This window comes from Lissotriton helveticus, chromosome 8, assembly GCF_964261635.1.
Source record: "Lissotriton helveticus chromosome 8, aLisHel1.1, whole genome shotgun sequence".
Taxonomy (NCBI): Eukaryota; Metazoa; Chordata; class Amphibia; order Caudata; family Salamandridae; genus Lissotriton; species Lissotriton helveticus.
The window spans coordinates 818,164,169-818,188,748 of record NC_136069.1 but is presented as its reverse complement, the minus strand read 5'-3'; the positions used below and the strand labels follow the sequence as shown (position 1 = coordinate 818,188,748).

The 24,580-nt window shown below is 42.0% G+C and overlaps 1 protein-coding gene across 2 annotated transcripts in view; it reads right to left on the bottom strand.

Annotated features, from left to right (window-relative positions):
* Positions 1-1,710: 1,710 nt before the first annotated feature.
* BIVM (basic, immunoglobulin-like variable motif containing) overlaps positions 1,711-24,580 on the bottom strand; it is a 265,082-nt gene continuing 242,212 nt past the window's right edge. For both annotated transcript variants that reach the window (XM_078657636.1, XM_078657637.1), the window contains one exon: positions 1,711-3,214. In XM_078657636.1, coding sequence (XP_078513762.1) covers positions 2,930-3,214 — 285 coding nt within the window. In that variant the 3' untranslated portion in view covers positions 1,711-2,929. The remainder of the gene's footprint in view (positions 3,215-24,580) is intronic.

Genomic DNA, 24,580 nt, shown 5'->3' with positions numbered 1-24,580 from the left:
ACACTTCCTCCCTTTTACGACCATTGATTTCAGCTGCCCCTATTTCTCGTGAATCCTTTTTGTTATTACCCTTATGGTATAATTCCCTCATTCTCATACGCAACAGACCTATTGCCTGGTCTACTTGGAGGTCGAAGGGTATAATCTGGGTACATCATCTTTTCGATGGTTTATCTCCTCGCTCCTTTCCTCAATTTCAATCCTTCTTCCATTGCCCTACCTCCTTTGCAAAGAAATACTTCCTTCTAATGGAAACGGTTCTTGACCGATTCTATTCTCTGGATTCAGCCATCCTTCCCTCGTCATCCTCCTCTCTACTTACACTTCTATCCAACGTTCCTAAGGCTTCTCTTATTTATAGATATTTTTCTGCTCCTGATCCTGCTCGCCCCAAATCCAAATTGGAACTCTCTTGGGAAACTGATCTCAATTCCACATGGCCAATTTGTCTTTGGGATAAAATCTGGACAAAGTCTCTGAAGGCTTCCCGTAATGCCTCTCTTACTCAATCGCTCTTTTTCTTCTATCATAGACTTTACTTTTCTCCACTCTCCCTGTCTCGCTTTCTATCCTCTTCTACTGCTAATTGCTGGACCTGCAATGCTACCAATGCAGACTCCTTTCATCTTTTCTTTCTCTGTCCTTCCGTTCGCCTTTTCTGGCTACAGGTGTGGAATCGTATTTCTCATGTCTTTCATTTCTCTGTCCCTTTCTCAGCCTCCTTAGTATTTCTAGGCAGTCTGTCTGACTCCCTTGATCTCCCTTCGCACTCACGAGGTCTCCTCGATCTCATGCTTGCCCTTGCCCTCCAACACATTTCTTCTAATTGGAAGTCCCTGAATAAACTATCCATAATCTGTTGGTGGAACTTGCTTTGTCACTCACATAGGCTCGACGTTGCCTTTGCCACCTCATGTAAAGCCTCTCGTAACGTTGATTTATACTGGTTACCTCTCACTCTCCATTTGGATCAAGCTGCCAAGAAGAAACCCTCTCCGTTCTCATCTGCCAATTTTAAACCCCCTTGAATATTTGTACTCCTGCTTACCGATACATTCCTCAATGTTTCACTTATGCTGTTTTATTAGCTTTATGCTTCACTTATTTACTGCCTTTAGACCGTATATTTGCAGTTCTTGGTGCTTTTACTGTACTGTTCTTGTGCTTGTTGCTTATCATTATTGCAATTTTTGCATTTTTGCCTTATCTAATGGTTTTTCCTTACTCCCCCCCTTCCCGTCCTCAACGAAAATGTAAAATGCTTTGTTCCTTACTTATGACATTAGCTTTCTTCTGATTCTCTCCTCATATCTCCTCCTCTTCCTTTATTATGCTGATGTCACCTTGTTGTATTGCTTATTTATTCTCAATAAAGCTTTCAAACATAAAAAAAAATAATAATAAATAATAGACATTTGTTTATAAGAAACATGAAAGTCTATTGATTCTTTTGTATTTTTGTACACTTCTCTAATAAATAAATAAACAATGAAAATATAAATATATTTCAGTCTGAAAACTACTAATATTAAAATAAATTTCAAGACTCCCTCTGGATGGATGTGGATAAGGTCATGTAGCATCACCTAAGAGGGGTTTTCATTACATTTACACACTATAGAAGAAACAAACAACATGAATGGATTACACAGCTTTTTGTTTTTTTAATGAAATAGTGCACCAATACTTACGCGAAAATAAGACAACATGAAAATTAGAAACACATTTTATTGGTCGAGAAAATGTTCTTGATTTTTAAGAAAGAGCATAATAAAAAGGAACACAGATGCATATCTAGACAAAACAAACCCTTCAACACATTAACAGGAAGCAGCTATTCTTAATTTGGTGCTTGGAAAAGCAGTATACACATAGGAAATATAATTATCAAATTAAACAAAATGTAATCAAGTATTTGGTTAAAAAAACTGAAATATTACACTCAGATATTGCAATGCTAAATAGCACATAATTGATTACGACCATTAGGGCGGTTTATCACCAATAAAGATACAGTACAGGAGAAGGTCATAAGTGTCATGCATTCCACTACAACATTCTTTTAGAAGGCTGTCTCCAGTGTAAACTTTCATTCTAAACAAAAATATACAATAAATAATTAATGAAAAAGAATTTGTATTATCTTCGTTTCGATACAAACCTTTAATAACATTTTCTATGTGATCACTCATGGAAATCAACAGACCAAAAGCACAATGTCCTGCAATTTAAACCTAGGGTATCCACTGGGGGTCAAAGAATCAGATTAATGGTAGGTTTTTAGGACAATCACTTAAAATGCATTTACATACAATGAACATGATTGAAAATTATTTACAAAGCCATTTTTTCCAGAAGCTCTAGCATGAATTAGTCTCTGCCGGCTATAACTTGGAAAACCTTGATTTATGCAATTTTCAAACTCTGTAAAATACAAAATATGAACTTGATTGTTGTTTCATGAGTTTCCATGTACAGTGTTCATTAATCGAAAATAATAGCAGTGTCCATGCAGTTATAAACTTGATGTGCAAAAATAAAAAACAAAAAATCTGGCTATGTTATAATAACATTTAGCGTACACATAGTTTTCCAGATTTCCGTTTATAACTCAGGTCACTCTTTAATACTGTCAGCAATGTATTCTTTAAACATCATCCACACATCCTACACCATCTGGCCTGTCAAACAACTATCAACTTAGGTGGATGGGATCATATCTACAACAATCTTCCAATGTTCAAAAACTGTCCATTACTATCATCTCTGTGCCTGCCACAGATGGTCACAAATAATAAAGTGTAAAAACAGCTAACAATATCAGAGGTAATAGTTTGAAGTGAACAAGACCTTAACATTCATTCCCAATAATATACCTCAACTGAAAGCACCTACACTATTTTGCAGATTCTTCACTCCTTCAGTTTTCTTAATCTTTCCCATCATTGTCTGTATCACTTTCATGCGATGCATGATTAATTCTCTCTTGTACATTAGACATCTTTTTCCAGACTTGTTCCTGCTGAAATCCAGCACTCAAGGATCTCCCCAAGCGCCCATGCGGCTTCTTGGCCACGTTGTCTTCACTTTCTGACTTAATGATTCCACGATGTTGTGATTCTGGTCTGACTTTACCAAACTGGAAATTCCATGGACCAAATCTTTGCCAGTTGAGTCTTTGAAAAGCTATAATGCAATGCAAATTTCCTCCAACCTAAAAAAATATAGATAAATATAAATTTTACAAATAAATGTTATAAATCACATAATGGACAGAAAGCACGCAGTAGATATTGCAATATAGTGCTAAACAGGCTGCAACCTGTGCAAAGCTCACTCTTGTACCACACATACACACTCACCAGATCTATCCAATAAAAAACACACCTATCCTAGGCCCCCACCAAAACAAAGAATACACATGCTGTTCATAATTTGAGCAAATGCCCATGATTATGCCATGCAAAATAAATATACTTTAGTAAAAGGAAAATGTACAAAAGATCAGGACGGCTCTTTAGTGCAAGGTTCTTAAAAATTACGATATGCCAGGGTAAAATCAGAGAAAATGCATAGTAGTTTCTGGGGTATGTTCACGGAGGACGGTTACTGATGGGAATATTTGCCCATTGACTTGAATTGCCACATGGTAATCACATGTCACACATTTTGCACTTTTGGGTATCCACTTCTCTGTTTGTGTGTGTTAGTGTCCGTGTCCACAGTTGAGTTACATGGTCCTCTTATTTTTTGACTCCTAGATACCGTTTGTATGTTGGTATGTTCACGGAGCCCTGAACCAGAATGTTTCCGGAGAATCTATTTAGAAGTAAGCGGAAACACTTTTAAGGCCTCGTAAATACAATACAATGAGGTTCAGTATTTATCGGGTGCGATCAATAGCATCTATTACAAGTTTCCGGGGAATAACATGCAGATCATGGTGTTTAATGCACCAAAATCTGCATGACACTGTAAATACCATATGTTTTTCCATGTTAAATGTTGGTAGGGTTGACCTGCCGAAATTTTATGATTTTTGAATTATTTACCGCATCTGATAATTAGAGGATGCGTTAAATTAAACCAAAATCGTAATTTCAACCCATGACAAAACAGGGGTTTAAGCATGGGTCGGAATTTAGCAAGCAACTCTGAGTCAGGGCCTTAGTCTAACTTGACGATAATATTGTCTAAAATAAATTGATCAAACTGGATCTAAATATGACTAACAGTATGTGTTCAAAGCAATGGCACTTCTACTATATACTTCATATAATATTCCTCCTTTGAATCGGCTTTATTGCAGAATCTGTGAGCAATTCAAAAGCACTTGATCAAAGATGATCATGTTTTAGAGCCACTAAACAATATTTTGTGAAGATCATCAAGGCAAATTAAATACATTTTGTGCAGATTTCAGAGTATCTCTATAAAATACAGCATGTGGATAGTTCCAGTAACAGAACAATAATGGCTTCTGGGCGGCAATCTGCTCTTCGGAAAATAAAAGCATTGGAATGGAGAAGATTTAACGATGCTCTACAGCAGTGGTTCTTAATCTGTGGTCTGAGGACCCCTGGAAGTCTGCGAGGCCTACTCAAGAGGTCTGCAACTATATTACAAAATTAAATAATCAATACATTAAAATATTGTATAGAGAAATAAAGCAACATTGAAAATATGAAATCTATTTCTATATTTGATTGTGAGTTTAACAAAATATTTCAATATTTGAGCATTTGTTTTTTTGTATACTTGTTTTGTATTTTTGCGAATTGCTTAAAGTTCAACTCAGAAACTGCTTAGGTGATGGGTCCCCAGCTTTCAATAATTGCTACCCGAGGCAAGAGAATATCTAGGTTTAGGCACTGACCAATTCTTATTAAATGAAACATTTAAGTAATTAAGTATGTGAGCTCACGTGAATGATGAACAACTTAAGAAGATGGAAACCACCGCAATGGATCGCACACCACTAGCCCCTCATCCAAGTCGCCCCTAGGCACTCTGGTACATGAAGTGCGTGAAGTTCGAAGAATGACTGTAAAGTTTGTGAGTGGTCCACCTGAGTAGGTGCAAGTATGTACTTGTTGTTCCCAAGAATCTCTAGACCTGAGACATGGCCCGGGTTTCGGGATATCTTCCCACATCAGTAGAGAACGTATCTGGGGTGGAGAAGAAGGCCGCCAAGTAACCGTCACAGGCCTCGTTGCCTAACAGGCTGCGCAGGTGCGTCTCCAGAAGCTCGTCAGCTTAAAAGGCTCAAGGGAGCCCGAATAGAAGAAACCACCGCAATGGATCGCACACCGCTAGCCCCTCCTCCGGATCGCCCCTAGGCACTCTGGTACATGAAGTGCGTGAAGTTCCAAGAATGACTGTAAAGCTCGTGAGTGGTTCACCTGAGTAGGTGCAAGTATGTACTTGTTGTTCCCAAGAATCTCTAGACCTGAGACATGGCCCGGGTTTCGGGATATCTTCCCTCATCAGTGGAGAACGTATCTGGGGTGAGAAGAAGGTCGCCAAGTAATCGCCACAGGCCTTGTTGCCTAACAGGCTGCGCAGGTGCGTCTCCAGAAGCTCGTCAGCTTAAAAGGCTCAAGGGAGCCCGAATAGAAGAAACCACCGCAATGGATCACACACCGCTAGCCCCTCCTCCGGATCGCCCCTAGGCACTCTGGTACATGAAGTGCGTGAAGTTCGAAGAATGACTGTAAAGTTCGTGAGTGGTTCACCTGAGTAGGTGCAAGTATGTACTTGTTGTTCCCAAGAATCTCTAGACCTGAGACATGGCCCGGGTTTCGGAATATCTTCCCTCATCAGTAGAGAACGTATCTGGGGTGAGAAGAAGGCCGCCAAGTAACCGTCACAGGCCTCGTTGCCTAACAGGCTGCGCAGGTGCGTCTCCAGAAGCTCGTCAGCTTAAAAGGCTCAAGGGAGCCCGAATAGAAGAAACCACCGCAATGGATCGCACACCGCTAGCCCCTCCTCCGGATCGCCCCTAGGCACTCTGGTACATGAAGTGCGTGAAGTTCAAAGAATGACTGTAAAGTTCGTGAGTGGTTCACCTGAGTAGGTGAAAGTATGTACTTGTTGTTCCCAAGAATCTCTAGACCTGAGACATGGCCCGGGTTTCGGGATATCTTCCCTAATCAGTAGAGAACGTATCTGGGGTGAGAAGAAGGCCGCCAAGTAATCGTCACAGGCCTCGTTGCCTAACAGGCTGCGCAGGTGCGTCTCCAGAAGCTCGTCAGCTTAAAAGGCTCAAGGGAGCCCGAATAGAAGAAACCACCACAATGGATCGCACACCGCTAGCCCCTCCTCCGGATCGCCCCTAGGCACTCTGGTACATGAAGTGCGTGAAGTTCGAAGAATGACTGTAAAATTCATGAGTGGTTCACCTGAGTAGGTGCAAGTATGTACTTGTTGTTCCCAAGAATCTCTAGACCTGAGACATGGCCCGGGTTTCGGGATATCTTTCCTCATCAGTAGAGAACGTATCTGGGGTGGAGAAGAAGGCCGCCAAGTAACCGTCACAGGCCTCGTTGCCTAACAGGCTGCGCAGGTGCGTCTCCAGAAGCTCGTCAGCTTAAAAGGCTCAAGGGAGCCCGAATAGAAGAAACCACGAGTGGTACCGGACCTGAGGATATTTTTTGGCAGCCTACGCAGCACCTCTACATATATGCCTATTCCCTGCTGACGAGAGGTAACAACCTCGAAACACGTGTCCAGGGATGGCCAACGCAACAGTGATTTTTTGCTCAAAACCATGGCAGAGGCGCACCCGCTGATGCTTACTTCATGGACCACAATGCTTTGGGGCAACACGCTGATAGGACAAGGAGTGTGCGACCAATTGGATTTCCTTTTATATTCAAGCTCCCTTGTGCTGGTGGGGCTGACGAGCCCGGGTTACGCACCTGCGTGCCACGAGTGGTACCGGACCTGAGGATATTTTTTGGCAGCCTACGCAGCACCCCTACATATATGCCTATTCCCTGCTGACGAGAGGTAACAACTTCGAAACACGTGTCCAGGGATGGCCAACGCGACAGTGATTTTTTGCTCAAGACCCTGTCAGAGGCGCACCTGCTGATGCTTACTTCATGGACCACAATGCTTTGGGGCAACACGCTGATAGGACAAGCAGTGTGCGACCAATTGGACTTCCTTTTATATTCAAGCTCCCTTGAGCTGGTGGGGCTGACGAGCCCGGGTTACGCACCTGCGTGCCACAAGTGGTACCGGACCTGAGGATATTTTTTGGCAGCCTAGGCAGCACCCCTACATATATGCCTATTCCCTGCTGAAGAGAGGTAACAACCTCGAAACACGTGTCCAGGGATGGCCAACGCGACAGGGATTTTTTGCTCACGACCCTGGCAGAGGCGCACCCGCTGATGCTTACTTTATGGACCACAATGCTTTGGGGCAAGACGCTTATAGGACAAGCAGTATGCGACCAATTGGACTTCCTTTTATATTCAAGCTCCCTTGAGCTGGTGGGGCTGACGAGCCCGGGTTACGCACCTGCGTGCCACGAGTGGTACCGGACCTGAGGATATTTTTTGGCAGCCTACGCAGCACCCCTACATATATGCCTATTCCCTGCAGACGAGAGGTAACAACCTCGAAACACGTGCCCAGGGATGGCCAACGCAACAGTGATTTTTTTCTCAAGACCCTGGCAGAGGCGCACCCGCTGATGCTTACTTCATGGACCACAATGCTTTGGGGCAACACGCTGATAGGACAAGCAGGGTGCGACCAATTGGACTTCCTTTTATATTCAAGCTCAATTGAGCTGGTGGGGCTGACGAGCCCGGGTTACGCACCTGCGTGCCACGAGTGGTACCGGACCTGAGGATATTTTTTGGCAGCCTACGCAGCACCCCTACATATATGCCTATTGCCTGATGACGAGAGGTAACAACCTCGAAACACGTGTCCAGGGATGGCCAACGCGACAGTGATTTTTTGCTCAAGACCCTGGCAGAGGCGCACCCGCTGATGCTTACTTCATGGACCACAATGCTTTGGGGCAACACGCTGATAGGACAAGCAGTGTGCGATGAATTGGACTAACTTAAGAAGATGGGTACATTGGTATTAGCAAAAACTAGGAATCTTTCACAAGCACCTAGCATTAACAGTGCTTGACAATAATATTGGGCATGTTACAAATCAAGAAAAGTTAGGATGCCGGCAGAGTTCACAATATCAGAACATGTAGTTTTTATACAGCTATCTAAGCCTTTTTTTAAACTATTACATAAGGTATGAGCCAACACCTAGCATTGTCTGACAACTTTTGTAACATTACATGCAATATTAAGATCACCACGAGAGCCATAACTAACTGATGCAAAAGTCATATCTAACTGATGCACAAGTGTCATCATAATGCACACCTTATTGTAAACCAAAGCACTACAGTTTAGGTATTAGGTATTCACCTAATCAAAGACACTTCTCATGTCAAGAAAATGCCAAAAAGATAGCATTTACACCTTGTGTCTAATTTGCAATAAACAAATGCAGCCTGAATCACTCGTCAATCAAACCCCGATTAAAGCAGAAACCAATATGTGGTGTGGGCAGAATACAATTGTTATCAAGCCATGGTTTGGATTCTAAATAAAATAACACTCAATTCAAGAATAACATATCCATGGAATCCAGCAAAGATACTGGTCAGTAACTACGAGCCCCACATTCCTATGTCATTCTGCTCACCTCCATGTCTTTCCAATTACACCCATAACAATGATGGCACTGGAGGCAGCACTAGGAACAAAAATGACTGGGGCCTGCAGGTGGAGTTAAACTAGAAACGGACCTGGGATCAGAACCAAAGGCTTTGACTTAAGAATCAGATCACTAAAGTAATCCTTCGTCGTATCTGAAGCTATGAAAAAGTCACTAAGTTTGATGGACCAAAAGGATAAGTTACTTACCTGTAATCCTAGTTCTCTTCCAGGGGTATCCTCAGTAAAGTCATAAGCACTGAATATTCCCGCCCATGTGTGGGGACCCCGGAAATAAAAAAATATATATATGAAAATCATATATATATATATATAAATTCACTGGAAAAACCATAGGTTTCAGGCCTTATATAGTTAGGAATTAGCATTTAAAAAACCTTTAAAATCCACTAAAAAAACTATAGGTTTTAGGGGTGTTATAGTTAGCTGGACATTTCACTCATACAAAACCACTGAAATTGCTCCTATATAGTTAGTTGTACGAACTATATTTCGCGCACCCGCAATCCACTGCTGATGATGTCACATATTACATCATTCATGACATGGTCAGTGACATCACTGATGACATCTCAAATGACATCACTGATGACATCATCCAGTGAATGTGGTTTGCTTCGTTATTTAAATATGCATTATATATATAGCAATTTGCATTGAAGAATGAGTGGATATATAAAAATAAATATTTGGATGGAGGATTTAGTAGCAGTGTAATTGACTGTTTACTTGACCAATTTATAGTGTCTCACTAAATATAGTGGATAGTGACTAAACTGTTTGAATATCTGTATCATTTTGTCAGTTGTTGTGTAAACTGGTTCTCCAGTTGGTTACTAGCTATGTGAAAGTCTGTATTAGTTATTGATTAGTTAACTGAGTATTTGTATGGGAGAGTGAATGTGTGTGTGGTTCGGTGGGGGGGGTGTGACTGCCCAAAGATGTGTGAATAGTTGATTCACTAGATATATGAAGTTGAAACTACATGTTCTAACAGTTGTTTGGGTGAGTGAATATCTTTATGGGTGTGGTGATGGGCAAATATATTTCTCAATGGCACATGTCCAACAAACTAGAAAAATAAAAGGCAGTGTATGTGTCAGTTGTTGTATATTAATAAGTATACATAAGACTCAATGATTGTGTGGGTGACTGTATGGATAACTTTATACTTGTAATAATGATTTTATAATTCACTAAGTATGACTTACTATCTAAATGAATAGATGAAGTTGTGTTTGTATAAGTGTGTAGCTAAGTAAATATACAAGTATGATCCATTGTTTGCAGAAGTGAGTAGGATGACTTCATATGTGAATAGGATGTGTGCTGGTGTGTAATGTCGATTTAGGTGTATAAGTATTTTTGATAGTGTTCTATTGTTCATTGACAGCATGTATGAGTGAATCTACAGGTAAGTGATTAGATGTGTGTATACATCTATGAACCACTGAGTGGTTTTCTAGATACTTGTATTGCTGTAACAATGGATTCAAATATGATACTCTGTATTTTACAAAGAGTGATGAAAGATTTTACTAGTGTATGAAAAGGTGTATGTGATTGTCACTTGGATGATGTCATCAGTGATGTCATTTGAGATGTCATCAGTGATGTCACTGACCATGTCATGAATGATGTAATATGTGACATCATCAGCAGTGGATTGCGGGTGCGCGAAATATATTTAGTACAACTAACTATATAGGAGCAATTTCAATAGTTTTGTATGAGTGAAATGTCCAGCTAACTATAACACTGCTAAAACTTATAGTTTTTTGAGTGAATTTTAAAGGTTTTATAAATGCTAATTCCTAACTATATAAGGCCTGAAACCTATGTTTTTTTCAGTGAATTTCAAAGGTTTTTTAAATGCTAATTCCTAACAATATAAGGCCTGAAACCTATGTTTTTTTCAGTGAATTTGCAAGGTTTTTTAAATGCTAATTCCTAACTATATAAGGCCTGAAACCTATGTTTTTTTCAGTGAATTTCAAAGTTTTGTTTAATGCTAATTCCTAACTATATAAGACCTGAAAGCCCACCAGGAATCTCCAGTATGCGCCAGGGGACTGCATTGCAGAGAGGTGTAATGAAGCCACGCCCCTTTTTACACCTCTCTGCAACGCAGCCCCTGTGCATGTTTGAAGAGGGGGAACTAACTCCCCTTGCATACTGGGGGCCAACTAGCCCACCTCGAACCTCCAGTATGCGCCAGGGGGCTGCATTGCAGAGGTGTAATGAGGCTATGCCACTTGTTACACCTCTCTGCAACGCAGCCTCCAGGCGCGTTTGCAGAGGGGGAACTATTTCCCCTTGCATACTGGGGGTCAACTAGCCCACCAGGAGCCTCCAGTATGCGCCAGGGGGCTGCATTGCAGAGAGGTGTAATGAGGCCGCACCCTTTTTTACACCTCTCTGCAACGCAGCCCCCGTGCATGTTTGAAGAGGGGGAACTTATTCTCATTGCATACTGGGGGTCCCTGGGGGCCAACTAGCCCACCTGGAACTTCCAGTATGCGCCAGGGGGCTGCATTGCACAGAGGTGTAAGGAGGCTATGCCTCTTTTTACACCTCTCTGCAACGCAGGCCACTGGCGCGTTTGCAGAGGGGGGACTAATTCAGCTTGCATACTGGGGGTCCCTGGGTCATATCTGCCCAAACGCCAAAATTCCGAACGATTGAAAATGACTTTTCTTGAGAAACATTTGGATTTGGATTATCATGTCCTATACTTTGGAATTTTTGAAAGACTGACTTTGAGGATGCTATAAATTACTCAAGTCTGCCTGAATTGTGTGGGTAAAATTGATACCTAGTCACGTTGAATAAGAATGTACTTACGTCTCGTCTAACATTTGAAAGAAATATCTAGTTATATGACAACAGGATACCGACATAACTTGAAGGAAATAAGAACGCCCTGAAGAAGTTCTGTTGTACAGAACGAAACGCATCAGCTGGCTGTGGTACATAAACTTAAGGAAAATAAAAGCATTTAAATATACACCAAGATTCAGCGCTTCAATAAGGACTCTAAGTGATATGATTTGATTGGACTTATTGTGCAAGTGGTGCTGTGCCAAACTTTGGAATATTCTCCACTAATCTCTACTACTTACTCTCTACTACTCTACTACTCTCTACTACTCTCTCTCTACTACTCACTACCTACTACTCACTATCTACTACTCTCTACTACTCACTCTCTATTACTCTCTACTACTCACTCTCTACTACTCTGTCTCTCTCTACTACTCACTCTTTACTACTCACTATCTACTACTCTCTACTACTCACTCTCTACTACTCTACTACTCACTCTCTCTCTCTACTACTCTCTACTACTCACTCTCTACTACTCTCTACTACTCACTCTACTACTCACTCTCTACTACTCTCTACTATTCTCTCTCTCTCTACTACTCACTCTCTACTGCTCTCTACTACTCACTCTACTGTCATCTACTGACAATCTGTCATTAGGAGAGAGAAAAGCTCTTAAGGAACTCATGAACAACAAGGAGATCACAATTCGGAGAGCTGATAAAGGTGGTAACCTTGTGATACAAAATACTACAGATTATAAGAATGAAGTTCTATCTCAACTTAATGATAGGCAGTACTATGTCAGATTAGAGACAAATCCAATGAAAGATCTAATGGAGATTATAAACAATAAGGTCAAGGAATGGTATGACCTTTCTTTAATAGGTCGTGATGAATACCTTTACCTTCAAACTACCTATCCAAAATCACCTTGCCTATATACTCTACCAAAGGTCCACAAATGCCGGGACAGACCGCCAGGTAGGCCGATTGTCTCCGGCATAGGTGGACCGACTGAACACCTTTCAGAATATATAGATATTTTCTTAAGAGAATATGTATACAACTTACCGTCCTTTGTGGAGGATACTAAGTTTACACTGAACATACTTAATGACATTGTATGGGAGGAAGGGATGATACTAGCTACGCTAGACGTAGTATCCCTTTACTCCAACATTGAACATGACAATGTCTTCCTTTTTGATGGAACATGGTACCGACAACAGCTCGGGACTGCGATGGGAGCCAGGTTTGCTCCGTCTTTTGCCAACCTCTTCATGGGGTGGTATGAGGCGGAGCGAATCTGGGGACCGGGTAACAGTGAATGGATCCAGTATATTCATTACTGGGGTCGATTCATCGACGATTGCCTCCTAATCTGGACAGGATCAGTAGAGCAACTAAAAGGATTTTTTGACTACTTGAATGAAAATACAATTAATCTACAGTTTACAACACAGTATGATTACATTAAAATCACCTTCCTAGATATTGAACTATTTGTGGAAGAAGGTCATCTTAGAAGTCGGATGTTTAGAAAACCGACAAGTTGTAACGCAGTACTTCACGCCAAAAGCTGTCACCCAACTAATCATCTTAAAGCAATACCATATGGCGAAATGGTGAGAGCAAGGCGAAACTGCTCTTTAGAGAGTGATTTTGAAAAGAATTTGAAAGACATGTCTACGCGTTTCAGGAGGAGAGGGTATGAGGAAAAAGTGATTGATACAGCAGTTACTAGAGTTAAAAAACTCAGGCGTAAAGATACGCTTAAGGCTAAATCAGAGAGAGCGAAAATTGATAAAGAAGTTAAAGTCAGAATGATTACACACTACAGTACAGAGAGTACTAAACTGCACTCAATTCTTAGGAAACATTGGTATTTACTGATGTTAGATCAAGATATTACACCATATATTACCCGGCATCCTTCTGTTACATTCAGGAAAGGGATGACACTGGCCAACATACTTAGTCCCAGTTACCCCAAGAAACCTGTGAATAAAGACTGGCTATCTAGATTTAGAGGCTTCCATAGATTTTTATTTATTTATTTATTTATTAAAGTTTTGTATAGCGCTAGCTGGACCCGAGAGTATCAGAGCGCTTCACAACACGTACAAATAGGCATCAGAGAGGCAGTGAGGAAGGGGAACAGAGCAGGGAGCACATGGGTGAAGAGAAAGACTTTACAATAGTAACAGGAGCGCAAAAACAGGGTAGAGTCAAAAGCAAGTCATCCAGCTCTTAGACCGCAGAGAAAAAGGGCTTTAAAAGTCAGACGTGGAGATCTTACTACTATCCAGAGCGCTCAAGGAAGAGGGCTTTGAATAACATCTTGAATTTCGGGAAGGAGGCGGTCGTTCTGATATGTGGGGGGGTGGCGTTCCAAATCTTTGGAGCATTGCCCGCAAAGGATTTGCTGGATGTTTTGTGTTTCTGGGATTTCAGAGGAATGAGTAGGAGCGTGTTGGAGCTTCTGAGGTTCCTAGATTGACCGGCCTTTTTGAGCTTGTTGGCCAGATATTCAGGTTTGCCTGTATGCAGGGCTTTGTGAGTGAGGCAAGCTGTGCGGAAACTGGCTCGTTGGGCAATAGGGAGCCACTTCAGATCCTTAAGAGCCGGGGAGATGTGTTCGTATTTCCTGGTTCCCGTGACCATTCTTGCTGCGGCGTTGAGGGTAGAGGTCAGAGGACCCAGGTGAGATTTGGCTGATCCAGTCAGCGTGGCGATGCCATAGTCAATTCTGGAGAGTACCAGAGCCTGAGTGGCCTGTTTCAGGTCTTTCGAGGGGAGGAAGGGTTTCAGTTTGTAGAGGAGTTTCAGGTTCAGGAAAGCACTTTTGGCAGTTTTTGAGATGTGTTCTTTCATGTCCAGTTTAGGGTCAAGGGTGATCCCTAAGGATTTTACGGAGTTTGTCAGAACAAGTGGAACATTCAGGGCGTTTAAGGCTTTGAGCCATTCTAGAATTTGGGGGTTTTCATCTTTGTTCGAGCACTTCGGTTTTTCCTTCATTGAGTTTGAGGTTGCTGGATGAGAGCCAATGTTGAACTTCAATGAGTGTGCAGTTCAGTCTGTGGATGTCTGCGATTGAAGTGGTTTCCAGGTAGAGTTGTGTGTCGTCCGCGTAGAGGTGGAAGGGGATGTTGGACTTCCTTAGAATTGACGTGAGGGGCTCCATGTAGATGTTGAAAAGTTGAGGTGAGAGTACTGACCCTTGAGGCACACCTCTAGTGATGGGGAGAGGGTCCGATTTGCAGCTTTTAATTTTGATTCTTTGAGTGCGGTTGTTGAGAAAGGAGGAGAACCATTTTAGGACCGTCTTTTCCATACCTGCTCTTTCCTGGAGGACATTGAGTAACAGGGCATGATCCACTGTGTCAAATGCAGCCGAAAGTTCTAAGAGGATGAGAAGGCTACATTGGTTGGAGTCGAGCGACATGTGAAGATCGTCCAGTACATTTAGGATTGCGGTTTCTGTACTGCAGCCTTTTCTAAACCCTGATTGGTGTGGGTCGAGAAGATTCAAGCTTTCTAGGTGCTGGGAAAGCTGAGACAGCACGCATTTTTCCAGAATTTTCGATAAGAGTGGAAGGTTCGAAACTGGTCTGAAGTTGTTCATGTCCTTGAGGTCCAGGCCGGGTTTTTTTAGGAGTGGAGTGACTTGACCTATTTTAAGGCAGTTAGGGATGGAGCCCTCGCTCAAAGAGCTGTTGATGATCTTGGCCCAAGTTGGGGCTAGAGTGAGCTTCAGGTCTTTTGTTATTCTCGGGGGAAGCTGATCAAGGGAGTGGGATGAGGGATTGGTGGTGGCTATGAGATTGCTTATCACTTCAACCTGGATAAGCTGGAAGGAGGACCAGCGAATGGCTGAGATTGCTGGCCTGCTGTAGGTAGTTGCGGAGGGAATGGCTGAGGGCATAGCACAGAGTGAGCGATCGATTTTGGCAATTTTTTCGTTGAAAAAGATGGCAAAGTCATCACATTGAGATTTGGATGCTACCCTGTTGTCTATCACAGGAATCACAGGAATGGATGTTTGGTTCCTGATGATGTTGAAGAGTTCTTTTGGGCGGTTTTTAGCATTGTCTAGAGCGGAGCAGAAGAAGGGCGACTTTTTATTCTTGATATGGTTGTAGTAGATTTTACGAGTTGCCTTGAGTTGGTCCCTGTTGAGGGAGGTGGGGTTGGTCCTCCAGGATCTTTCCATGGATCGTAGGTGTCTTCTTTCTTCTTTCTTCATTGATGTCCGCGGAGAACCAGGATCTGGAGGGGATGCTTCTTGTTTTTTTTAGTTTCCGCGGTGCCAGCTGATCTAGGACGAGCTCCAGGTTGGCGTGGTACAGCGAGGTGAGTTCCGTGGTGGAGAGGAGTTCCGTCGAGTTCGAGAGGAGTGAGCTAAGTCCCTCTTCTAGCTTATCAGGAGGAATTCTCGAAAAGTTTCTGACCCACTTGGGGGAGGTTTGAGTAGGTGGGAGGGACAGAACCGAATGATTGATATGGAAGAGAATGGCGTGATGGTCCGACCAGTCCACCGGGATGATGTGGTCGATTGAGATTGTCTTTTTATCCGCGATGATTGCATCAAGGATTGCTCCTCTATGGTGGGTTTCCTCTGTGCAGTGTTGGGTTAGATCGTAGTCATGTAGAAGGGAGGTGAGAGATTGGATGAGTGGGTTATTTGTTACATTCCATCTTATGTTGAGGTCGCCAAGAATTATTCTGAAGTCGCTATCCAGGGCGGTTTGTGTGATCAGGTCCGTTAGCTGAGCGCCAAATTCGGAGGAGTTGCCCGGAGGATGGTAGAGGAGAAGGCATTGAAGTGGACAGTGGTTCGGCGAATTGAGGCTGACCGAAAGGCATTCAAAGGATTTGTAAATGACGGAGGGAGATTCAATGATGGAGAGGTCATTTTTGTGGATAATAGCTATTCCGCCCCCTTTGTGTACGGGCCTGTCTTTGTGGATAATAGCAAAACCGTGTGGCACTAGCGTGTCCATGATGGGAAGGGATAGAGTGTTAAGCCATGTTTCGGTGATGAAGGCGACATCCAGGTCATGGGAGAGAATGGTTTCTGCAATTTCTGTAGCATGTTTGACGGCGGAGCGGCAGTTGATGAGCATACAGTTAATCGGGCGGTCAGCCTTCGATTTTGGATTGCCAGAAGTAGCTCTGGGTAAGGAGGAGAGATAGGATGGTGGTCTGGGAGCTTTTCGGGGGGCGGGTCTCTTCCTACTCCCGTGATGACTTGAATCGGGACGAAGGGTGAATGGGATTGGGGTTGAGCTTGGGCTGGCTGGGTAGGAGGGGATTCGTAGGAGGCGACGAGGGAGCTCACTTCTTGGGGCGAAAGGGAGGGAACAATTCTTCTAGGACTGTCAACTCGTGGCTCAGTCCTGGGTTTGGTGGGAGGAGGTTGTGAGCCTATGGGGGGCCTGGATCCAACTGGAGGCAGAGAGTCATTCCTAAGATGTGGAAGATGCTCATCGTGTAGATGGGCAAAGAGAAAAGTAATAAGTTTCAACTACACTGGTACGGGTGAAAACACCATAGAGATGTTCATCTACTGTGATACTACCTTCGTTGTCTATGTCATTGTATGTAGCTGCGGGATGATATATGTGGGGAGCCCAAAAAGGAGGCTCAAAGACAGTATGTCAGAACATTTTAGAGCAATAAAACAGGGGGATACTCGGTATCCAACCGCAGCCCATTTGATAAGAAACTCTCTAGATAAAACAAAACATATCTTTAGCTATCATGGCATAGATCATTTAGAACCAGACCCCAGCGGGGCAACAGGATACTCACACTTACAAGGAAGGAAGTTACATGGTTAATTAAATTGAAAGCTGTAGAAATGAGTCTTAATGTGGACCATGAGTATGAATTTTTCTTAGGGAATGAAAAACTGTATACCTTTCATGAGATGACCTGATCTACTATAATGTTTGTCAATTACCAAAATATATGTATTGAGTACGATGTATGAAACCATTACACGTAACAAGTTAGAGGATAGCGAAAACCAGACATATTCAGAATGACTGTTATGATTGTTGTCAATAGATGTTGATAATGTGTATAATTATACATTGATACTATATCTTTAAATCCTTTTATTTTTAATACATTCTGAATATGGTGAAGATAGTAACGCAATGACATACTGAACTCCCTACCCCTAAACTTGAATTCCTTGCATTCTTGCATGTATTCCTTAACCTGACTCCATGTGACTGGAAGTGAGGCGAACTGCCAGTGTCCCTCCGCTTTGCACAATCAACTATAGAAAACATATGACTCTGTGGGAAACAATATTAGATTAAGAAGAAATATAGTCTGGGATGCTCCATCGAGTAAACTCGTAAATAAAAAATAATATCGTACTATTATGAGGAACCAAAATTATTATTTATTTTTTTTTGAATAGTGTCTGGACTTGACTTATAATAAATACACAAACTGATATATTCGTCCCGATATAGGATTAAAGTGTAGCTGAATTAATACTATAACATTACGAGCGTCTCTAACCATCTGAGACATGTGATCGTGGTCTAAATAACCTAGATCTCATTGGAGACTGAGCTTCTTTTTGACCATCTTAAGATGGCGACTAGTCTATAGATATGTGCGCTATAATGCACATTGTGATATGCGCCCCTTTTTTCTGAGGAGTACGAATAATAAATGTTGAGTGTTTTATAGACACAATAAGAGTAATAAGATAATTTGAATAATACGATGTTTACAATTATTTACTATTATTAGAAAATAAATGTAGATGCAAACACGTAACATCGGTCTAATTAACGGAGATGTTTCAAATAAAATGCAATATAAAGAGAGAGGTCAACTATAGTTTCCAAAATAGAACATTATAGATTTTACACACCAACAACAGACTTTACAAAGATGGCGCTTCCCGCCCTCACACATGTATAAAGAGGAATAGTAAGATGGCGCGATACTAGGACGCCGACACGGAGAAACGCGTTCCGAGATATATGATATTCTGATACGAGGTGAGAAACCCTTGATTAATAGAGATAACAACATGAGATTATTCATGTATTTTTAAGGAATAGTATCATCTAATATGGGTCCTCGGCCTTTTAGGTGACGGACAGCGACACCTTGAAATTACAGCTCGATACGTTTGGGAGATTCTGCTAAGGCAGAGGTAAGAGAGTCATTTTGTTTACACTGCTAATGAGATAGATGAATTAGAATAGACTATTAATGATCTTAAATATTATTACAGACGTGAATTGCAATACGAATATAGGATTATTTGGGAAGTTGAATTGAGCAACGTGGAGAGATATAGGTAGGAAACCTTGCAGCTTGGCCACATTCCTTTACTTTATACTAACCAACTGTATCTTAACTACTTTCGGGATATTGAACTAACAATTAGGTGGAGGCTACATATCCCACCTAATAAGAGTATTTTAACTGGGTGTTTCAAGCTAGAACTTGGTGATGAGCAGAAAGACTGTGCCCTATATTCTTACTTTTGAGCACGGGTGTGTTCAGGGATGTGTCCCTTTGATATTGGTTAAATTTAAATTATTTTTGTTATACAGAAGACTAATTAAGGATGTAATGGTGATGTTGTACTTTGGGTTGCAGCCCTGAGGAAGTCTTTGGTCAGACTAGACCAGACGAAACACGTGTTGGCTGCACTTGTGTTGAAGATTGTATTGAAGAATGTTTTCAATGAAGATGGAAATTGAAACATATCACGATTAAACATAAATTACTTTACTTGAAAAAGAACTTTGTGGACTTTGAGTGCTCGATGAAAATTATTACTCACTCTACTACTTACTCTCTACTACTCTCTACTACTCACTCTCTACTACTCTCTACTACTCACTCTACTATTCACTCTACTACTCTCTACTACTCACTCTCTGCTACTCTCTCTACTGCTCTCTACTACTCTCTACTACTCACTCTCTACTCTTATTACTCACTCTCTTCTCTCTACCTCTCTCTACTTCTTTCTCTACTAGTCTCTACCTCTACCTCTCTACCTCTACACCTCTACCTCTCTCTACACGCACAAATATACACATATATATATGCATATATATGCAGATGCATTTATGTATGTGTATATATATATATATACATACATATATAAACATATATAATCTGCATATCTATATAAATACAAATATAAATGCATGCATACATATACATATATGCATACATATGCATGTTATTTACATGAAAGTTTTAAAAACACTAATAAAAGCAAAGCTAAAAAGCCACCTCATTACAAACAGAATGGCTGTAACTTAAACAAGGGCGAGATCTATTGCATTTTCAATGCTTGTTTACTTTGGTTCCATCAAGAAGGCATTCAGATGTGTCACACATTTGCCATGAATTCTGAATGTTAGCACTCTAGTTGCTCATTAGATCACTGTAGTAAAGCTACTACTTACCAGGGAAGTCTGCTGCTAATCATACTTTCTATGGCAAAATGAACCCCCTCATTTTGTTCCTTTTTAAATTAAATGTTTTCAGACTTACCACTTCATTCCAATCAAGATGGCTTCTGGTGTGCCATACTTTTGTCATAAGTAAGACTGTTAGCGCTCTAGTTGTTCTTTAGAACACTCTGGGACATTCTGTCATTGGGCTATACTTGGGCTACATCTGGGTGATATTTGGGCTACATTTGGGCTCTTTTGTCTCTGGTGGCCATCTTGGGAGACTGCATGTCAGAATGTTTTAATGAAATAGAAGAGGATTTGGGAAGTCACTCAAAATGTGCCCTATTTTTTCTTTCTGCAGCACTAATCATACTTTCTATGGCAAAATATACCCCCTCATTTTGTTCCTTTTTAAATTAAATGTTTTAAGAGTTACCACTTTATTCCAATCAAGATGGCTTCAGGTGTGCCATACCTTTGTAATAAGTAGGACTGTTAGCGCTCTAGTTGTTCTTTAGAACACTCTAGGAGGCTGCAGTAGAACACAAAGGAATCAACTGACAGTCTCTGTCCTTGTTGTATGTACATGTTTTACTGAGAATGTCAGACTTTATTCTCACATGACTGAGAAAGATAATGTGAATTTACAGAAAATATGCTTTCAGTTTAGCTTATAGATCCCCTTCCAAACCACTGTGGGAAAAGCATGAGATAATAGTTTTCTTTCAAACATGATTCATGATATCCCAGAAGGCGTTTTCACATGGTAAAATCACCTTAGAACACACCACAATTCCTAAAATGAGTATGGTACCATCAACAAATGATTTATAATGTAACTAAAGTCCTAAAACCCTCTATTAACTACAATGCTTTTTAATGAGGTGCTATGATGTATATTGGTCCCAAGATGGCTGCCAACACTTCTTGGATGAAGTGCTGACAGCCAATCAGATCTCACGATGAGATGTGTGGTTAGGCCTGGCCCAGATATATATGTGTTTTTGAAGTTAATTTTCATAAAAACCACTGGAGCAATTTTCACCAAATATAGCAAAGGCACTTCTGCGTACCAGTCCCTACAATTTTGCCAAGTTTGGTGTAATTCCGTTCAGCGGTTCGGGCTGTAGCCTTGTCAGAACGTCCTATGGAAATTATCATGGGGAAAACACGTTTTGGGACCCCCCTTTTCTCAGCCCCCACTTCACGAATCTCCCTGAAACTTTCAGGGAAGGAGCGCAGCAGAGCTGGTCAACATTTTCGAAAATTACCTGCAAATTCCTCAACCGGCGCCAAAGTTATTCCCAATAGAATGTTGCGGATTTCCTACGGTAGCTAGGTCCTAACTATATATACCTACTGGCTATCGCCAGTAGGTAATATATTATATATATATATATATTATATATATATATATATATATATTCTCCTACCAATGCAGCTCCCATCTAGGAGGCTAAACAATGCAATAACACACATAAAAACTGTATTTGCAAACATATGAAAACACAAGTTAAACTCATGAAAAGTAAACTGCAAATAAAGTAGACATTGTTAGCCTACAGGCTGCATTGTAAACCAATAGCATAGAAAATGAAAACATTTTCACACAAAAACTGGGACCGTGCCTTTAAGGCAGCCATGACCCCTAGCTTCCCATCATGCCTCAAGGGTGACAGTTAGGTCAGTTGTTCTTTGCGTAACCCTGAAGATCAGGGCACAAAGATATCCTTTAACAATGAAGAGAATCTCATTTGCCTGGAAGGCGGGTGGGTTGCTTATGGCTTTGATGAGTATACCCCTGGAAGAGAACTAGGATTACAGGTAAGTAACTTATCCTTCTCATCCAGGGGATCCTAATCAATAGTCATAAGCACTGAATAGAATAGCAAGCCCGTCTTCCACCTGCAGGCAAATGAGAGAGAATGACCCAACATACAACAACAGCCGTAATCAGCTATAGAACAGATTCCTCAAGGAGGCCTGGCCTCATAAATGTATGGACGGACCTGCAATTCACTGCCTTACAGATTTCAGATATGGGCACGTTATGGAGAAAAGCAGTAGTAGCCACTTTTCCTCTGGTAGAGTGTGCTTTGGGAGTAAACCCAAGGAGCCTCTGCGCTAATTGATAAGCTAGTTTGATACATGAAACTATCTATCTGGAGATGGACCGCTTTGAAGCTGTAAAACCTGTTCTGATCGACCCATAGTTAACAAATAGTTGATCAGATTTTCTCGTGGACTTGGACCTATCCAGATAGAATTTTAAAACTCTTTTCAGGTCCAGAGAGTGTAAAGCCCTTTCAGCTGGAGTGGAGGGGTTACGAAAAAGGTGGGTAGAGATATGGTCTGATTCACATAAAAATCCGACACCACCTTAGGGAGGAAAGAGGGGTGCGTCCTCAATATAACCCTATTCAGATGGGAGACTGTATAAGGTTCCTTAGAGCAGAGAGTGTTTCACTCACTCTGCGAGTTGACGTGATCGCTACCAAGAAAGCCGCCTTCCAAGAAAGGTGTTGTAAGGTTGCTTTGTGTATGGGTTCGAAAGGCGGACCCATCAATCTTGATAGCACCAGGTTTAGCTCCCAGGGTGGAGAAGGAGGCCGGACCGAAGGGTAGACCTTCTTTAAACCCTGTAAAAAGTCTTTAACAACCTGTAATTGAAAAAAGGAAGGTTGAGAACGTGAACGTCTATATGAAGTGATAGCTGCTAAGTGCACCTTAATGGAAGGAAACTTCAAACCTGCTTTCGCCAGGTAAAGCAGGTATGGAAGGATGACCTCTTCCTGTCCTTTGGTTGGGTTACAATTGTTTTGATTACACCACATATAAAAGCGCTTCCACTTGCACGCATACGAGTGCCTAGTGGACGGTCTTCTAGCTTCTTTCAAGATGTACATGCAGGCCTGTGGCAGTCCTAAGTGGCCATACTGGAGGACCTCAGGAGCCACGCTGCCAAGTTCAGTGAGGGAAGGTTGGGGTGATGAATCCACCCGTTCATCTTGGACAGCAGGTCCGGTCTGCACAGCAGCTTCTTGTGAGGGCATTCTGAAGGTCCAGGTACCACCATTGTCTCGGCCAGTCCGGAGTAATCAGTATCATCCTTGTGTGTGAATGAGACAGCTTGGTCACCACCTTCGGGATGAGAGGAAGGGGTGGAAAGGTGTACACAAATGCCCCTGACCAGTCTATGAAAAGGGCATTCCCTTTCCATCCTGGTCAGTAGAATCTTCAAGCAAAGTCTCGACATTTCGTATTTTCGTCGTCCGTGAAGAGGTCGATGGTGGGATGTGATGTGATGTGATTGGATACTTTTATAGCGCACTACCACTCCAAGGAGCATCTTGGCGCTGTAACTCCCTATGTCAAGCAGATGATCATGGCAAGACTGTCCTGGATGTGTAGAAGGATCAAATTAAAGTTCTGCATCCTGTGTCTGACAGTGGGTAGATCCACGTTTTCAAAATTTTTCTGAAACTTTGCTCCGTATTGGCTTCACGAAGATGTTGAGGTAATTTATTCCATGCTTTTGCGCCGATTGCAGCTAGGGATTTGCCTCCCTTAGTCGCCAGCCTAAATTTGGGGACAATAAGCAAATTTACTGTGGATGATCTGAGTTCACGTGTCGGATGGTATTGCGTGAAATATCTCCGTAAATACACTGGGCCTTGATGATGGAAGGCCCTGTAGGAGATTGTCAAAACCTTAAACAGAATGCGCTTTTGGACTGGAAGCTAATGCAAGGCGTCCAGAGCAGCAGAGGCCGAGGATGCTCTTGGCCATCCAAGGACTAGTCTGGCCGCTGCGTGCTGCACCATCTGGAGTCTATGCAGGGCAGATTTATTGAGCCCTGCATACAGACTATTGCAGTAGTCTAATCTCGATGTTATTAGTTCTACTGCAACCGTCCGTCTGGCGCTCAAGGGAAGCAGGTCAAAGAATTTTCTGAGGCCTCTAATGATGTTAAAGCAATTTCCGGCCACTTCCCTTTCTTGCTGTTTGAAGGACAGAGTGTTATCAAATTTAATCCCCCAATTCCTTACTGCATTGATGGTATTCGGTGGGGCCTCTGCCTCCTTCGGCCACCAAGACTGAGGAGAGAAGCAGTTATTAGGTCCGAACGGCACAATTTCTGTTTTTGCGGAGTTACATTTCAGGTGGTTATCAGTCATCCATGAGAATGTTGCTGAACGGCATTCTTTCAGGGTCAATTCGGCATTGGTTAGGTTTTTATCAAGAATTAATACCAGCTGGGTATCGCCGGCATATGCGATCGTACTAATGCCGAAGGAAGAGATCAGTTTGATCAGGGGAACAATATAAAGGTTAAACAATGTGGGGCTCAAACTTGAGCCTTGCGGGACCCCTGTTTTTAACACTTTCTCCTCGGAGCAGAATTGACCCAACATAGTAACCTGACGCCTATGAGCCAGAAAACTTCTGAACCATTTGAGAACGGTTCCCGCTATGCCCGCATTAGCTAGGCGATGTAAAAGAATAGCATGGGACACCATATCCAGT